Raw genomic sequence first — 18,905 nt, 5'->3', positions numbered from 1 at the left:
TGACTGGGAAAAAATCTGCAGCTGAATCAGAAGAGACATCTTTGGAACTGGAGGAGAGGGAAGAAGGAGTGGAGAAAGTACAGGTGGAGAGTACCAACCAGAAGCCTATATTGTTAGAACATAAAGAACATAAAGAAGAAGATCTTTGGATTACAAATCTGCGAAAGATGCGAAAGAGGAAGGAGGAAGCCCCTGGAACACTTGGAACACTGGAATTTAAAAGAAATAAGAAATATGATTGGGGCTTCCTCTTTGAGCATGGGAGATCAGTGGACCTTTTGCAGCAGCTGCTATCAAGTATTTCGGATGGAAGAAAATCTGATGAGACTGTGCTAGAGCTCCTTCGAGACCTGACGGCCAACAAAGAGGGTTACCAACAAAACCGGCAGAGAGAGACTGACAGAGACTTGAAGGCCTCAGATGTGAGGAATCCAGGCTAAAAACTGTTTTGTGGACATTTATTCAGGAAGGGACAGAAACCAGGGTAGGGAGGGAGGGGAGAACAGAATTTTAACCTTTGTGTTTGGCTATTATGACCTATATTTACTATAAAAAGGGGGAAATTTGTGGAAGGGAGTTTGGGTCGACCTTAGAAAAGGATTTAATATTTATAAGATAATTGGATAAGTAAAATTTGGCCAAGTAATAAGAACTAACTTTAAAAAAAAATAACAATAATATGTAAAGGATGAGAGATAAGAACTTGCTGAGCTAATTATTTGAATTAGGATGTATGAAGGGGGGGTGGGGGGGAGTCAGGAAGTGGGGTTAAGAAAGCAAGGATATGAAATTATACATGTTTTGTCTTTGTTTGTTTTTGTGTGTGTGTGTGTGTGTGTGTGTGTGTGTGTGTGTTTATAAAATGTGAAAATCCAATAAAAAAATTTAAAAAGGAAGAAAGCAAAAAAAAAAAAAAAAGATTCATGCATTATTATTGTTTTGGGCGCGCAATCAAAAAACCCCATTGCGTAGTGTGTGTGTGCGTGAGCATGTTCAAAGTGCACGTCCAGCTCTACTGAGTAAATAGTCGCTCCAAAGTCCAGTGACTCCAATCAATCAACAATTCAGCTGGCAGAAAATGTGAGCAGGCAACCTTCCCTCTAAACAGCATTTACGAGCTCCATAATCCCAGATGTGTAAAATCAACTTGTAAGCTTAGAAATGCCCTCTGTCTGGGCTTAAACGTATTACAAATGATGGGTTCCCCCCCCCCCCAACACAACCACTCCGTAACGAAGATAATATTCTTTCAAAACTTGTCTTTTGTTGCCACTCTGTGGACAGAGCTGCTCACAGCAACTTTCCCAACTACTAAATTTCTAAAGATGAATTCGAATGTTCCTTTGCATCCCTGTTCTTCCTCAGGGGCTGATTACAGGAGGTTAACCTGTTGCAGTTTCATAGGTTGGAACCAGGTTTTGAGATGAACTGACTTTTGAGAGGGGGTGAAACAACAGCAGCTCAACCCAGCAAGGCTGAGCAGATCTCCATAATGCACACCCAGCTCTTCGCTGGCTCTCTAACTGTGGCCATTCTGACTGCTGGAACTTTTAGAAAGCACATTTTGTGTATCCCAAGCCTGTAATGCAGAAATTTACACTGCCAGTAAAAAAAAAAAAGGGGGGGGGTTTGTTTTCCTGCTTTCTAGCACACACTAACCATAACTCTGCATGCATCCAACCAGCTGGAGAGAAACTCATGGCTCAGTTTCAGTGTCAAGTTAGAAAACGTTACAAGTTCTTCCCACTCACCTCCAAAAGATGTTGGCTCTATGAGCTTATGAAGGCTGTTCTATGTTCATGCAAAACACTGCAAGAACTTCAGCACTGTGTAAGGTTTTTTTAAAAACACACACACAAAAAGTCACCAAACCCCTCTTTGACTGTATTTTAAATTGCATTTTAACTGTATTTTAAATTGGGTCCCTCCCCCCTCTTTTCCCCCTATTATGTTTTTACTATGATTTTATTGGTGTTAGCCACCCTGAGCCTGGCTCTGGCCGGGGAGGGCAGGGTATAAATAAAAATTATTATTATTATTATTATTATTATTAACAACAACAACAACAACAACAACAACAATGTTCTTCTTGCAGAGTTATAACCAGTGCTATTTTTCTAGAAAAAGAGGTGCCATAACACACCACGAACACCTCCCTTGTTCTCTTAGAATAACAGTGGCGCTCACCTGAGAGGTGCTGGAAAGTTCTGGCTAAAAAAACCCCCTGGTTATGGCCCTTTTCTCTGTTTGAAAGTATTGTGCTGCTCAGCCAAAAGCAGTCTCCACTGACCCTGCCAAACTGTTAATAATGGGTTTGGCAGCTTTCTTTTTAAATAATAATACAGACAATAATAATCCTTACACAGCGCAGATGCTGTGAAGATTTTGGACTGGCAGGACAAACATTGGATGTGAAGACCGGTCAATAATTCAGCAAGCAGAGTCAAGAGAAAGAGGCATTTGCTGCTGCAACAGAAACTGTTCCTTTTCCACCACAGTTACCACCAAGGTTGACAAAGGGAAGGATACTGGCCGAGTCCACATAATCAACTTTCAGGTCAATGAATGCACAGTTATTACTCATGTGTTGCGCACATTCCATACATTGTCCCTAGAGCAGTGATGGCCAAACTTGGGCTCCAGCTGTTTTTGGGACTACAACTCCCATCATCCCTAGCTAACAGAACCAGTGGTCAGGGATGATGGGAATTGTAGTCCCAAAAGAGCTGGAGGGCCAAGTTTGCCCATCACTGCCCTAGAGACTGGGCTTCTGTTGCAAGGATATCCATTTTCCCATCAAGGGAGATGCTACACTGCGGTGAGCTTAAGAAAAAGCCAGCCCCCTGCCACCCCAGTTTTAGAAATATCTCAGTTGTATTATTTAAAGATAATGTAATGACTAGTACTCTCTAGAAAGCTGCTGGCGGTGGACTTTCATTCAGGGAAGAACACCAAAGACTAGAGTTTTTAGGGGAAATCAGCACAATCACGATCCATCCACTTGCATTCAAAAAAACCTTCATTTTGTTCCACCAAAAAAACCCTCCTTTTTTTAATGTCCATGTTCTGAATAAATCACTGGATCACAATGATTTTTAATGATGCTGCTACCTGTTTCAGAGGCTGGGCCCTGGCATTCAGAAATTAGGTTCCAGAGCTGAGTCCTTGTGAGCTCCCACAGAAGGGGAGTGGACTGCAGATTTTAAAAAGAGGTAAAGGACCCCTGGACGGTTAAGTCCAGTCAAAGGCGACTATGGGGTTGCAGCGCTCATCTCACTTTTAGGCTGAGGGAGCCGGCGTTTGTCCGCAGCTTTCCAGGTCATGTGGCCAGCAGGACTAAACTACTTCTGGCACAACGGGACACCGTGACGGATACCAGAGCACACGGAAATGCCATTTACCTTCCTGCCGCAGCGGTACCTATTTATCTACTTGCACTGGCGTGCTTTCAAACTGCTAGGTTGGCAGGAGCTGGGACAGAGCAACGGGAACTCACCCCGTCAGGGGGATTCAAACCGCCAACCTTCCGATCGGCAAGCCCAAGAGGCTCAGTGGTTTAGACCACAGCACCACCCGCTCCTCCCAGCTGCAGATAAACTGTGCCTAAGTGCATGGGATGCAGCTCCTCTTCGCTCCACGGCCATGTACTTTTGCACTCTTAGTACAACGGAAACACAACTCTTGCCCAAAGACTGCACCCACATATTACACTTAACAGTGTCCTCCTCGCTGTAAGATGGAAACCAGGCATTGTGCATCCTGCTTCTATGAACTATGCCTTTTTTAGATAACCACTTCAGCACACAGTATTTATGGGAATACAGCATTCAGCTCTCTGGGGCAGAAAAACTCTAGATTCAAGCAAAGTGCTTGGGGCACCCGAATCATAGCTGTCAACTTGCAGATTTGAAAATAAGGGACCAGCAGCCTCGAAATTAAGGGATCAGCAGCCACAGGTATGTTCAACTTCTGAGCCCCTCCGAGCCAAAGGCAGAAAGCCCAGCCGGCAGCCAAACGAAGCCTCAAGCGGTGGTTCCCACAGTGCAGCAACCCAGCAAAGGGGATGCAGCAAGGAAAACCACCATCACCTCTCCGCTGGGAAGCGCTGAGCAAAGGCGAGTCCCCAGGCAAGGCGGCCAATTTGATCGGCACAAGGCATGCAAGCTCCACCCCCCAGTCGTTCTTAAACTCCTTATTGGGTGAGCAACGCAGCCCAGCAACACAGTTGGGAGCCTCCCTCCTCCCTGGCCGGCAGGGAGGGAGGGAGAGGAGCTGCTTCCTTTGAAACCCGGGAAATTTAAGGGACATCATCAATAAGGGACAGCAGCAGGACACAGTGCTGGGATGAGGGAGTTTCCCGCCAAATAAGCTCATGGGACAGTTTAAGGGACAGTTGACAGCTATGACCCGAATATGTGCCACAAAGCGAAAATCCTACCTTCCATGCAGAAAGGGGGGGGGGCAGTGGCAGTAGAGATAATATTTAAAAGTGTGGCTGGCACAAAAATGGAAAGCAAGAGGAAATACCGACGAAAGAAGAATGGTGGAAATTAATGGACTATGCAGAATTAGATAAATTAACAGGAAGGATTCGAAACCTGCAGGACCAGAGATTCTTAGAAGATTGGAGTAAATATATGAATTATTTGAGAAGCAATTGTAATGAACAGATTACACTGGTAGGATTGCAAGAAGTTTTGTAATGAGGACTATTTGAAATATTGCTAGAAAGACTATGAGGAGAATTATTAGTTAATGGTAATTAAGAGTAATAGAGAAATTAAGAAATGCAGAATAAGTGATAAAGAACAGAAAATCGTCAGAGGTTGTTGACGGAAGTCTAAAATATTGTATAAGATAAGAAGTTATGTTAAATGATTGTTGAAAATGATATGTTAAAAAACTAATCAAAATGTATAAAAAATATATTTAAAAGTGTGGCGATGAAGACTAATGACTCAGAAACTAAAAGGTTTAGAATGCAAGAAACCTACTACATAACAGTGTTCACATTAAAAATGAAACGAAAACAAGTGTCTTGCCCTTATGGTGAGTGGGCATGTGTTAAGCAGAGCATATGTGCGGGCTAAGTGGTGCTCATCGCTATTGCTTTCTATGTCACAAGGCTAGCAAAACATCACTATGCAAGCTTGTTTAATCTGCATGATCTGATCAGATTGCAGAACTGGGGTTTCCATGATGAGCCTTTTCTTTTGTGCCAGTCTATGCATCTGCAAGGGACGCGGGTGGCGCTGTGTGTTAAACCACAGAGCCTAGGACTTGCCGATCAGAAGGTCAGCGGTTCGAATCCCCGTGACGGGGTGAGCTCCCGTTGCTCGGTCCCTGCTCCTGCCAACCTAGCAGTTCAAAAGCACGTCAAAGTGCAAGTAGATAAATAGGTACCGCTCCAGCGGGAAGGTAAACGGTGTTTCTGTGCGCTGCTCTGGTTCATCAGAAGCGGCTTAGTCATGCTGGCCACATGACCTGGAAGCTGTACGCCAGCTCCCTCGGCAATAAAGCGAGATGAGCGCCGCAACCCCAGAGTCGGCCACGACTGGACCTAATGGTCAGGGGTCCCTTTACCTTTATGCGTCTGCAAAGTCCAGCTTCCCCACCCTGACAACAAGCCTCTCAGCCTCTTTATTACCTCATTGGGGTTCAATTCAGCGGCGCTCGCCGTCACTTCCAAAGGGTACTTGTTCCCGTTGACAGTCAAGACATGCTTTTTGGCCTTCAGTACCTGCTGAGTCACTGAATGAGGAAAAAAACAGCAATCAACAGAAGCTAGCAACAACTCACACCCTCATGAACAAAATCTCATCGCATTTGCTCTCCACACACTTCTGTTCCACCTCTCTCAGTCCTTTGATTCTTACTCAAATTCTCAGTGTTGCTTCCCAAAATCCTCAACTCAAAATTCACATTTCAAAATTCTGAAATTAAAGATTCTGTCTACACAACTGAATCTTTTTCAGCTTGCGCAGATTTTTCGTTTCCAGAGCAGAATGGCTCAGTCGGTAAAGCATGAGACACTCAAGAGTCGTGGGTTCAAGCTCCACACTGGGCAAAAGATTCTGAATTGCAGGTGTGTTGGACTAGATGACCCTTGCGGCCCCTTCTATGATTTTAGCTTGGGGGGGGCACTATTGGTAAGAAGGAGAAAGTCAGCACAATGCTTTGGCTTGCCCAGAAAGATTTGCATTTCAGGCCCCTCAAATTGATTTGAAAACCAAGTTATCCATTTTCCCTGCAGATACTCTCTGGGTCACTGTCATCTTTCAAGCCCCCTTTTTTATGTTGTTGAGAAAAGGGAAGCCATGTAAGATTTGGGGTGTGGGTTTCTCAAACATCCACTAATATTCCAGCAAGAACTTGCAACGTTTAAGGGGGAAACATCTTACAAATTCTGCCATGTGGGATTCGCGCCTGGAAATTTACATTGCAAAAATTGGGAGCTCTTCAACTGGTTTGCAGACATTATGTAAAATTTAACCATCTCTATGTGCTAGGGAAAATGACACATACAGGGCACACACACCATATATTCAAAGCATGATGACTTTAAGCAACCACAGCTTCCTCCCAAAGAATTCTGGGAGATGTAGTTTGTTAAGGGTGCTGGCAGTTCTTATGAATCTTACTTACATATTTTTGTGGAAAATGTTGGGTACGTACCTTTCTTTATACACTTTGGTTTGTATATTCTGTTTTAATATATAATGTGTATGCGGGTAGCTCAATTCCGTTATCATTCATTGGTTGTATGCTTTGTATTGTATTTTCAGGTGATAGAAGACTATCATGAAACAGTAGTATCATTCTGGAAACACTGCCCTTGACGTCTTCCGTTTGGGACGTCTTCCGTTGGAACTTTTGAAAAACATTTGAGAAAACCTTACTTTTTAGACGACTTTTGTTGAACCCTTTGAATAACCATTGTGAGAATGACCTTTGACGCCTATCTTGAACACATGGCTTGACGTTCTGCGCCACTAGCCTTTTACATTGTATATATGAATTCTAATAGATTTATTTCTACCTTTTGAATATCATTATTCTGTTCCATATGATTTAACAGTTACAGTGGTGCCTCGCAAGACAAAATTAATCCGTTCCGTGAGGCTCTTCGTATAGCGGCTTTTTCGTCTTGCGAAGCAAGCCCATTGACAGCTTAGCGGATTAGCGCTATTAGCGGTTTAGCGGCTTTTAGCAGATCAGCTGATAAGCGGCTTATCAGAGGATCAGCTGATAAGTGGCTTAGCGGCTTAGGAAAAGGGGGGGAAAGGGGGGAACCCGCAGGAACTCGCAAGACATTTCGTCTTCCGAAGCAAGCCCATAGGGAAATTCGTTTTGCGAAGCGCCTCCAAAATGGAAAACCCTTTCGTCTAGCGGGTTTTCCGTCTTGCGAGGCGGTCGTCTTGCGGGGCACCACTGTATTAGCCTACGTATTGTGTCTATATTTCTGTGATTAGTTCTTAGGCTAAGCCTTTCCCCCTCACAGAACTACAATTCTCAATAAATCTCTGTAAAGAGGCATTATTGTTAGATCGCTATGGGAATTGTAACTCTGGGAGGGGAATGGGGGTCTCATAACAGCTCCCAGCATTCTTAGCAAACTTCAGTTCCCAGGATTCTGTGGGGGAAGCTATCACCATTTGAAGTGGTGTCATGGTTCTTTCAGTGTATGGCGTGAAGGTGGTCACAAGTTTCCTAATGGTACCACTGCACTCGTACGTTCAGTTTTATATATGAACATATAGGTGAAACTCGGAAAATTAGAATATTGTGGAAAAGTTCATTTATTTCAGTAATTCAACTTAAAAGGTGAAACTAATATATGAGATAGACTCATGACATGCAAAGCAAGAAAAGTCAAGCCATTATTTGTTGTAATTGTGATGTTTATGGCGTACAGCTGATGAAAACCCCAAATTAACGATCTCAGAAAATTAGAATATTAAATGAAATCAGCAAAACAAGGGCTGCAAATAGAGCAATATTGGACCTCTGAGAAGTAGAAGCATGCATATGTACTCAGTGCTTGGTTTGGGCCCCTTTTGCATCAATTACTGCCTAAATGCGGTGTGGCATGGGTGCTATCAGCCTGTGGCACTGCTGATGTGTTATGGAAGACCAGGATGCTTCAATAGCAGCCTTCAGCTCTTCTGCATAGCTCGGTCTCATGTCTCTCATCTTTCTTTTGGCAGTGACCCATAGATTCTCTATGGGGTTCAGGTCAGGCGGGTTTGCTGACCAATCAAGCACAGTAATCCCATGTCCATTGAACCAGGTTTTGGTAATTGTGGCAGTGTGGGGAGGTGCCAAAGTCCTGCTGGAAAATTAAGTCAGCATCCCCATAAAGCTCGTCTACGGAATGAAGCATGAAGTGCTCCAAAATCTCCTGGTAGATGGCTGCATTGACCCTGGACTTAAGGAAGCACAGTATATTAGTTTCACCTTTTAAGTTGAATTACTGAAATAAATGAACTTTTCCACAATATTCTAATTATCTGAGTTTCACCTGTAAGCTACCCACTCCCCGCCCCACCAGTATACCAAACAATTTTGCTCCTCGTCTAGTGACCTGTTGCATCCTCAAAGGTAAGCATAGCACAGCCTGGGGATTCAGGTGGAAATTCAATGCTGGCAATTTCTCCCCCTCCATTGCGTGCTCGCAGAAAATGGATCATCAGCTTGTCGGACACACGCTCCGGCGGTAAGTCGGCAGGGTAGCCTCGGACGCAAACGGTACGGCAGGTAGACATGCTGCCAAACCTGTAGAGGAAACCTAAGGGTCAACCAATAGTCTAACCATATTTGCAGGAGGCTCAGAAACCATCAGCATTATTCTGGAAATTTTGGGAAATGATATATAATGAATTGAAGAAAATGTTTAAAATGACATTTGTAAAAAACCCAGAAGCATTTTTGTTAGGGATTGTAAGACAAGACCTGCCAAGGAAAATAAATAACTTATTTATGTATGCTACAACAGCGGCAAGTGTCTTGATAGCCAAAGGATGGAAGAATGAGGAAATCCCGACAAAAGAACAGTGGCAAGACAAATTGATGAACTATGCAGAACTGGCTAAACTGACATACAAATTGTGAGATAAGGACAACTGTGACTTCAAAGAATGGGAACTTTTTACAAACTATTTGAAAAGACAACAAAATGAATTGGTGGCAGATGAAGTTGATGGACTATATGGAATTGGCGGAAATGACTGGCAGAATCCGAGACCAGGGAGAAGAGTGGAAGAAGATTGGAAAAAATTTAAAGATTATTTACAGAAACATTGTAAAATTAATGAATGCTAGAAAATGATGGAATGATGTTATATGGCTTTAGCAGAAAGGTGATAAGGAACTAGGTACAGATAGATTGTTAATGTATTAAAGGAAAAAAATAAGGTTAGAATATGTTAAGATAAATTACAGGACAGGAAACAGAGGAAGATGGAAAGGAATTGCTGAGTTATTTGAAGTGGAATACAAAATGGGAGGTTGGAGGAGGTCACCGAAAGAAGGGAATGAAATATATGATTTCGAAATTACCGGAGGTGCTTTTTAATTGTTTTGTTTGTTTTGTTAATTTAATGTTTTGTGTAGTGTTTCTGTCTTTGTGATGTATTGTATTTTAATGTTTAATTTTTTTTTCTTTTTTGTATTTTTTTTCTTTTTTATGTAATCTTTAAACTGTTAATAAATATTATTTTTAAAAAAACAAACAAAATGAATTGGACTCCTTGGCAGGTTTTGAATAAACATATACAAATTTATTGTTTGTTAACATAGTAGATGGATAATATAAGGATTTATACAATTTTACAGTATGCAGTGGACAATATGAGTTGAGAAATCAGAGAGAGGAGCTGATGGAAGTCTCGGGGGGAGAGAGGGAGGATTTGATGGGGAGGTGGGCGGAAAGGGGGAAAATAATAAATATGAGATGTTTTGATATTTTGTTATGTTGAAATTGTTAGTATTTTTTTAAAAAAAATCAGCAGCATTATTCGGTGCTATGTTGGAGAGGATGCCAGGAAACAGGGAATTATATTCACATGTGGTGGGGGTGTAAATATGTACCCTTTGGGGGGGGGAAGGGTGTTTAAGGAGATAACAGAAATCGCTGGGTTAAAGCTGACCAAAAGTCCAGAGGTTGCATTATTATCAATTTACAATGGGGTGGAAGGTTCGCAGGCTAGAAAGGACTTGCTCACAAATTTATTGACAGCTGCACGAATTATGATAGCTAGGAAGTGGAAGGGGCAAGCAGAATATAAAATGGAAGAATGGTATAAAGAGGTGTGGGATATAGCTATTAATGATAAATTAAAATGTGCCATTATGGTAAGATGGGGAATAGGCAGGAGAAATGATTTTGAGGAGATATGGAGGGTGTTTGTAGAATCTGTACTGTTAAAACGGGAAGGGGTCAAACCATCGCAAGAGGTGTTGAAATTTTGGGAGGTTGGATAGTTATAATGTGGGGTGTGCACATTTTTATTCTCATTTATGATTATTACTTGGTCAAAACAAAACAAAACAAAACAAAACAAAACAAATAAAATAAAATAAAAATCATCAGCATTTGTGAACAACCAAGTCTTTTCTACATGAAACCCAGGATGTGCTGGGTCCTAGGAACACAATACACTGCCTTGCTGTTGTTGTTGTTTAGTCGTGTCCAACTCTTCGTGACCCCATGGACCAGAGCACGCCAGGCACTCCTGTCTTCCACTGCCTCCCGCAGCTTGGTCAAACTCATGTTCGTAGCTTCGAGAACACTGTCCAACCATCTCGTCCTCTGTCGCCCCCTTCTCCTTGTGCCCTCCATCTTTCCCAACATCAGGGTCTTTTCCAGGGAGTCTTCTCTTCTCACGAGGTGGCCAAAGTATTGGAGCCTCAGCTTCAGGATCTGTCCTTCCAGTGAGCACTCAGGGCTGATTTCCTTCAGAATGGATAGGTTTGATCTTCTTGCAATCCATGGGGCTCTCAAGAGTCTCCTCCAGCACCATAATTCAAAAGCATCAATTCTTCGGCGATCAGCCTTCTTTATGGTCCAGCTCTCACTTCCATACATCAGTACTGGGAAAACCATAGGTTTTGCTATACGGACCTTTGTTGGCAAGGTGATGTCTCTGCTTTTTAATATGCTGTCTAGGTTTGTCATTGCTTTTCTCCCAAGAAGCAGGCGTCTTTTAATTTTGTGGCTGCTGTCACCATCTGCAGTGATCATGGAGCCCAAGAAAGTAAAATCTCTCACTGCCTCCATTTCTTCCCCTTCTATTTGCCAGGAGGTGATGGGACCAGTGGCCATGGAGTTTTCTTGGCAGGGATACTGGAGTGGCTTGCCGGTTCCTCCTCCAGGTGGATCACATTTGGTCAAAACTCTCCACTATGACCTGTTCATCTTGGGTGCCCTGCTCGGCATAGTTCATAGCTTCTCTGAGTTATTCAAGCCCCTTCGCCATGGCAAGACAGTGATCCATGAAGGGGAGACACTGCCTTGCACAACTCAAAACCATTGATCCACCTAGCTCAGTCTTGTCTGACCAGCAACCAGCTCTTCAGGGTTTCAGACAGCGGACATTGCTAGCTATCCCTGGAGATGCTGGGAATGGAATCTTCTGTGTTCAAGGCTGATGCACCAGCACAGAGCTATGGCCCCTCCATTATCTCTGCTGGGCGGTGGCAGGTTCAAGACAGATATCTAGAGGAAGACTGTCATTGGGTTGGAAATAACTCAAGAGATATAAAATCTCCAGAGACATTTCTAGGCAGCTGACCTGCAAAATTCAACCTCCACAAATGTTTTGAACAGAGGATGAGGCAGGGAGGTGGGAAATACTTTCTCCCTCAACCCTTTCCTGTAGGAAACGAAGCACGATTTGGGGGAAACGGAAGCATTTGCCATCTTTTCTTGGCACACCCAAAAGTTCAATATTTATTATTATTATTATTAATTGAATTTATATACTGCCCTATACCCAGAGGTCTCAGGGCAGTTCATAGAAAAGATCAACATAAAAACCACAATATATATACATTAGCACCTTGGTTCTCAAACGCCTTGGTACTCAAACAACTTGGAACCCCAAAACACTGCAAACCAGGAAGTAAGTGTTCCGGTTTGCAAACTTTTTTTGGAAGCCGAACGTGCTCCGTTTTGAGTGTTACGCTTCCGATTTGAGTGTTACGCTGAGGTGCTTTTGCTATTTATTTTGCATTTTTGTTTTTGCGGCTTTTTTGTTTTTGTGACTGTGTGGAACACAGTTCAGCTACTGATTGTATGACTGCAGTACATTGTTTATTGCTTTCATTTTATGGATCAATGGTCTCATTAGACAGTAAAATTCATGTTAAATTGATGTTTTAGGGGTTGTTTTTAAAAGTCTGGAACGGATTAATCCATTTTGCATTACTTTCTATGGGAAAGCGCACCTCGGTTTTCGAACGGACTTCTGGAACGGATTAAGTTTGAGAACCAAGGTACCACTGTAATCAAAATAAAAACAACAACCCAATAACTGTTCCCCCTTCGGCCTCAAACATAAATGCAGAGATAATATCGCTTTTGCCTTGCCACACAGCTGCCAGCCTGCAAAAAGATGTGCAGCTGTGAGGCGAATTATCTTCAGATGTTGGTTGTGGTGCAAGAGAATACTTTTCAGCCTTGTTTAATACATGTTGGGTGTGGGTGGGTGTCTTTTTTTTTAAAGGAAGGAAATTCAAAATTTTGCCTCACTAGTTTGTAAGGGGCAAATGCGTATTCCCCTCCCCCTGCCCAATTTATCCCCCGGCCAGACGTCCGCCACATTTTGTCGGCTCGCCACGACGGCAAACAAACGGGACTCTGTTAGCTGACCCAGCCAGGCCTGTCTGCAAAGCCGACGGTGGCATGAATAATGCAGCGAGAGAAGGCCTTGCCTCGCATCTTGCGGGCGAGGAGCCATTTTGTCAGCTCCCTCAAAGGCCTTCTTGACCCAGCGCAGATGCCAAGCCAGACTCTCGGCTCTTGCATTATTCACCAGAGAGCCCATTAACATGCAACGGGGGTGTTTGCGCCCGCTATGAATATTCATGGTGCCTCAGGGCTTTCAAATATTCTTTTTTATTATTATTATTTAAGAAACAAAAACCTCATTAAGCCGAAATGGAATACAGTGAACAGGGGCAGCGAACCTGAGTGCCCTACCCCCAGAAGGAAGGTCAAGAAAGCAGGGTCATGTTTGTACAGCATTAAGGGATTATAAGCGCAAAAAAAGCCACAGTTTTTCCAGAACAATAAGAAGGACCAGGTCACCTTTCATTTTGTTCTTCAAATCCCCTGTCAATGGTTACCTTGACCCCGACAATTCCACAGCACCTCCATGGCGGAGGATGACTAAGCCAGAATTTCAAACAGTTTTTTAAAATATTTAAATTGGGTTTTTTTTAAACTTAAATCGGATTTTTTTATTTAAATCAGATTTTTAAAAGAAAATGCTTTTGGAGGAAAAAACTAATGATAGTTTTCTATTTTAGTTACATTATAGTCCAAAGGCTATTCATCAGGAAATGAGGGTTTGTTTTAAGTTTTTCATGTGTGCTAAAACTCAGTCTAAGGTTTTCTTTTTTAAAAAATAAATAGTTTAACCACATCAGTTAACAAACATGGATACATATGCTATAATGTTATTGTTTTAGTTGAATAAATTGTTTAGATTGTTACTAATGATTATTTTTCTCCTTCCAATAGAGTACAGCAGAAAAGTTGTCTAAATAGAAACAGTTAACTTATTAAACCTCACAATAATTTTATGCTTTTCAACATCTACATGCAGCTGCTGGGAGAGATCATCAGGAGGTTTGGGCAGGGTGTTCATCAGTATGCAGATGATACTCAGCTCTACCTCTCTTTTAAATCAGAACCAGTGAAGGTGGTGAATGTCCTGTGTGAGTGCCTGGAGGCAGATGGATGGCGGCTAAAAGATTGAGGTTGAATCCTGACAAGACAGAAGTACTGTTTTGGGGGGACAGGAGACGGGCTGGTGTGGAGGACTCCCTGGTCCTGAATGGGGCAACTGTGTCCCTGAAGGACCAGGTGCGCAGCCTGGGAGTCATTCTGGACTCACAGCTGTCCATGGAGGCGCAGGTCAATTCTGTGTCCAGGGCAGCTGTTTATCAGCTCCATCTGGTACGCAGGCTGAGACCCTACCTGCCTGCGGACTGTCTCGCCAGAGTGGTGCATGCTCTCGCTTGGACTACAGCAATGCGCTCTATGTTGGGCTACCTTTGAAGGTGATCCGGAAACTACAACTAATCCAGAATACGGCATCTAGACTGATGACTGGGAGTGGCCGCCGAGACCACATAACACCAGTCTTGAAAGACCTACATTGGCTCCCAGTACGTTTCCAATCACAATTCAAGGTGTGGGTGCTGACCTTTAAAGCCCTAAACAGCCTCGGTCCAGTATACCTGAAGGAGCGTCTCCACCCCCATCGTTCTACCTGGACACTGAGGTCCAGCTCTGAAGGCCTTCTGTCGGTTCCCTCCTTGCGAGAAGTAAAGTTACAGGGAACCAGGCAGAGGGCCTTCTCGGTAGTGGCACCCCCCCTGTGGAACGCCCTCCCATCAGATGTCGAAGAAATAAACAACTATGACTTTAAAGTACCAGTTCGTTAAGTCTGCCTGGCACAAAAAGCAGGGCCTTTCCAGTCGTGGCGCCCATCCAAAGAGATGCAACCAGCCTTACATTTATGAACTTCAAGAAGCTGAGGAAGGCCATTTGATTCCAGCAAGCTTAACGGAAACCACAAAACTGTGAGTTCTATCCAAGTAAGTTGTTCTGTTGGTACAAAGTATTATACCTGCACAATAGGATGTAATCTTTCTCACCTCTCCCTATACCCCACATCTGTTCTGGGGACTTGCGGAAATCCCCAGAACAGATCTGCGACGACAATGACGACATGGGGATATGAGGAAAGGGGAAGTTCCACTGCGCTTTATCAGAGCTTTTAACCATTTGTGAAAATGTTGCCGCTTCTTTGAAAAACATGGTTTTACTGAAAAAGTTTTATACTTGGCTGTTCAGTGTAAACTTTCCAGATAGCTTTTAAAGTCACATGCAAAGCACACAAGTGTTGTTGGTGTTTTTAAACTCACATAAATGAATGTCTACGAAGCCAGATGATAATTCATTAAAGCAGAATTGTTGCTAATTAATTCATTGCTTGTGGTAATAATAATAATAATAATAATAAATTTTATTTATATCCCGCCCTCCCCAGCCAAAGCTGGGCTCAGGGTGGCTAACAACAATCAAAATAATCCAACGATTCTAAAAACATTTCATTATAAAAATTAATTAAAATCAAATTGATGGCAACCAATAAGCAAAATTCTGTGCAGATTGCCAGAGGAGGGGGGTCAGGCTGCGCCCTGACCAAAGGCCTGGTGGAACAGCTCTGTTTTGCAGGCCCTGCGGAAAGATGTCAAGTCCCGCAGGGCCCTAGTCTCTTGTGACAGGGCGTTCCACCAGATTGGAGCCGCAGCCAAAAAGGCCCTGGCTCTAGTTGAGGCCAGCCTAACCTCTCTGTGGCCTGGGATCTTCAAGATGTTTTTATTTGCAGACCGTAAGTTCCTCTGTGGGACATACCAGGAGAGGCGGTCCATAGTAGCACTTTGGAAGCGCTCGATTACATACACAGCTGGCTGCAAGCTTTGCAAATAATCCTGTAACGCAGATGGTGAGACACTTTAGTGAACTCAAGCCAGAAGCAACGATTCAGACTACTGTACAGTTCTTCCGGATTCTGTAGCAAAACACTGCACCGCCTCCAAGTTGATGGGAGATTCCCCAACCAGATGTTTGGGGCAGATGGGAATTGTAGCGCAAAAACTGTGGAGAGCACCAGGTTGGGCGAGGCTGATCTAGAGCAGAAGGGTGGGCAAGCCTTGCATGTGAAGCCTGTGGGATTTCATCCACAAATTTCGGCGTGCAGTAACGCTGGGCGAGTATCTGAACTTGGGAAGCAGTCGGCAAAAGGGATCGAGGATCGGAAGCGCCGATCGGAAACCAGAATCTTTTTTGTTAGGAATTAGAGGAAGAGAGATTAACAGAAGTGATTACAAACTTTTTCAATATGCAGTGACTGCGGCAAGAATTTTAATGGCCCAAAAATGGAAACAAGAGGAACTACCGACAGTGGGAGAGTGGAGAATGAAACTTATGGACCTTGCCGAATTGGACAAAATGACTGGGAAAATTAGATACCAGAAAGATCACAAGTTCACTGAGGACTGGAGAAAGTTTACGATTTATCTGGAAATTATTTGTGACGAACAGACAACGCTAGTCGGTTTTAAAGAGGCTTTGTGATGTTAAAGGGTATTGTAAAAAGAAAAAGAGACGAAAGGATATTACTAACTGGCAATATATTATAAAGGAAATGCGTAACAAATATAAAATATGAGGATTGTGGGAGGAGCTGGTGGAAGTCAAAAATTTGTAAATTGGTGAATATGGCTATGTTTGAATAATTTGTAAAAGAAAAATTTGTAAAAAAAAAAAAAAAAAGGAAGCGCTCGGGTTGCAGAAACTTGCTCTTCGGCCTTGGGGTTTGCTAAGGGCGCACGGCTGCTCCAGCAATGGGTCAGCGATGGCTCCGAGCAGACCCCACACCAACATGTGGGGCCCGGTTTTTAAAAGTGCGGAAAAGCTTGCAAACCTTCCTCTCCCTTGCATTCCCATCTGCCCCGAGGAAAGGGGGCTGGCTGAGCGTCTAGTGGCCGGGTGGGGGGCGAGGGGGGGAGGCGAGACTAAAGGCAGCCACGGAAGCGGGAGAAAGCGCTTTTGTCGACCCGATGGCGCGCCGGATCCGCAGGAAGCCAGAGGGACCGAGAAAGGGGAGAAAACAGTCCGATCGCCTCTATCCTGGGGGTGCTCTGCAAGAAATCGTGGGTGTGGGGGGGTGTTCAGACGGAGAAGAGGGAGGGGGCAGCCGCAGAAGCAGGGGGGGGAAGATGGGGCGACGGGCGCGCAAAGGCACCTACCTTCGAAGGAGGGTGGCCGGGGCAACATCGACAACAGCAACGAAAGGGAAACGAAAGCGAAAGTCGCGTCCCAGAGACCGCCCACTTTGCGAAAGGAAAGGCCGGAAGGAGAGGAGGGGCGGACGGGCAGGGGGGCAAGTTGTGTGGGGGGGGGTGTGCAATGTCGTCGTCCCCCCACACGCGCACGATTTGCATGCGCACCAAAGGTTACTCTGGGTTGCTGGAGCGCACGGAAACGCATCAGCCCATAGGAGCCAAATCCTTCGGTCCCGCTCAAGAAAATATTTGAGGGGGCCGACCCCAAAGCTATTCAAATAGTGTGCATGTGCTGTGTCATGTGATTGACTATGCGGGGCGGCAGCGGCGTAGCGTGGGTTGTCAGCACCCGGGGCAAGGCAAGTAATTTGCGCCCCCTAACCCAGGGCAAGGCAAGTAATTTGCGCCCCCTAACCCGGGGCAATGGGATGCAGGTGGCGCTGTGGGTTAAAGCCTCAGCACCTAGGACTTGCCGATCGAAAGGTCGGCGGTTCGAATCCCTGCGGCGGGGTGCGCTCCCACTGCTCGGTCCCAGCGCCTGCCAACCTAGCAGTTCGAAAGCACCTCCGGGTGCAAGTAGATAAATAGGGACCGCTTACCAGCGGGAAGGTAAACGGCGTTTCCGTGTGCGGCTCTGGCTCGCCAGAGCAGCGATGTCACACTGGCCACGTGACCCGGAAGTGTCTCCGGACAGCACTGGCCCCTGGCCTCTTAAGTGAGATGGGCGCACAACCCCAGAGTCTGTCAAGACTGGCCCGTACGGGCAGGGGTACCTTTACCTTTAACCCGGGGCAAGGTAAGTAATTTGCGCCCCCTAACCCAGGACAAGGCAAGTAATTTGCGCCCCCTAACCCGGGGCAAGGCAAGTAATTTGCGCCCCTAACCCCTAACCTCTAACCTGCTGCCGCTGCCAGCTTCTTCTTGCTGCTGCCTGGGCTGGGGTATTTACGGTAAGGTAGCGGCGGGTCTGTGTCAGGTGATTCAAGGCGAGTTGCCGTTAGCGCTGCCGCCCAAACGACACCGCTTGCCTGGAGGAGGAGGAGGGCAGAGAGGCGAGGAAAATGCAACATGGCCCAGCAGCTGCAGCAGCGGCGGCGGCGGGGCTGTGAGGAGGGGCTGCCTGGCGCACCCTCCGCGGCCCTGACGCGCGGGGACCGCGGCGAGCGCTGAGAGCCGCTGCCTGCCGGACGCCTTCAGCCGGACATGGGGTTCTGCTACAGCCTGCGCCCGAGGCTCTTCGGCGACTCCGGAGGCGGCGAGCGCGCCCCCCCCGATGTTGCGCCTGGTGCGGCCGGCCCCCCCTGCACCCCCCACGCTACGCCACTGCGGGGCGGGACTTACTCTCCCCACCCCCCATATTTTATCCAAGTTGCAACAACCTCACCAGTTCCCTGGGACCTTCTCTTTTCATGATTCAACATGCTGAAGGGAAGACACTTGGCAGCACTCCTGCAGGTACGGGTGCAAGGGCAGCTTAAAAACCCAGCATGCTCTTCAGCCCCTCTGAACTAATTCTTTGTGAGCTTCCTAGAAGAGGGGCCCGGAGAGCAGCAACACGAGAGCAGGGCCTTTTCTGTGCTGGCTCCTCGCTTGCAGAATGCTCTCCCCAAAGAAGATGGCTGGGGGCCATCGTCATACATCTTTAGCTGCCAGGCAAAAACACTTCTCCCAGGCCTTTGGCTAATTAAACAATCTATGGCCTTTTAAACTGTGTGGGGGTTGTTTGTTACTATGATATGTATTTTTGTGTTTTTATATTGTAAAGCATCCTGTTATCCTTGGGTGAAGGGTGGTATAGAATTATTATTAATTAGGCATGGGAA

At 45.1% G+C, this 18,905-nt stretch overlaps 1 protein-coding gene across 1 annotated transcript in view; it reads right to left on the bottom strand.

Annotated features, from left to right (window-relative positions):
- LOC307200651 (uncharacterized protein) overlaps window positions 1-17,138 on the bottom strand; it is a 33,109-nt gene extending 15,971 nt beyond the window's left edge. Inside the window, exons 1-3 of the mRNA XM_079949359.1 lie at window positions 17,047-17,138; window positions 8,585-8,775; window positions 5,648-5,751 (exon numbers count right to left, since the gene is read on the bottom strand). Coding sequence (XP_079805485.1) covers window positions 5,648-5,751; window positions 8,585-8,765 — 285 coding nt within the window. The 5' untranslated portion in view covers window positions 8,766-8,775; window positions 17,047-17,138. The remainder of the gene's footprint in view (window positions 1-5,647; window positions 5,752-8,584; window positions 8,776-17,046) is intronic.
- Window positions 17,139-18,905: the final 1,767 nt, after the last annotated feature.

This window comes from Podarcis cretensis (assembly GCF_951804945.1).
Source record: "Podarcis cretensis genome assembly, chromosome: 13".
NCBI lineage: Eukaryota > Metazoa > Chordata > Lepidosauria > Squamata > Lacertidae > Podarcis > Podarcis cretensis.
This window is presented reverse-complemented; position numbering and strand designations above follow the sequence as displayed.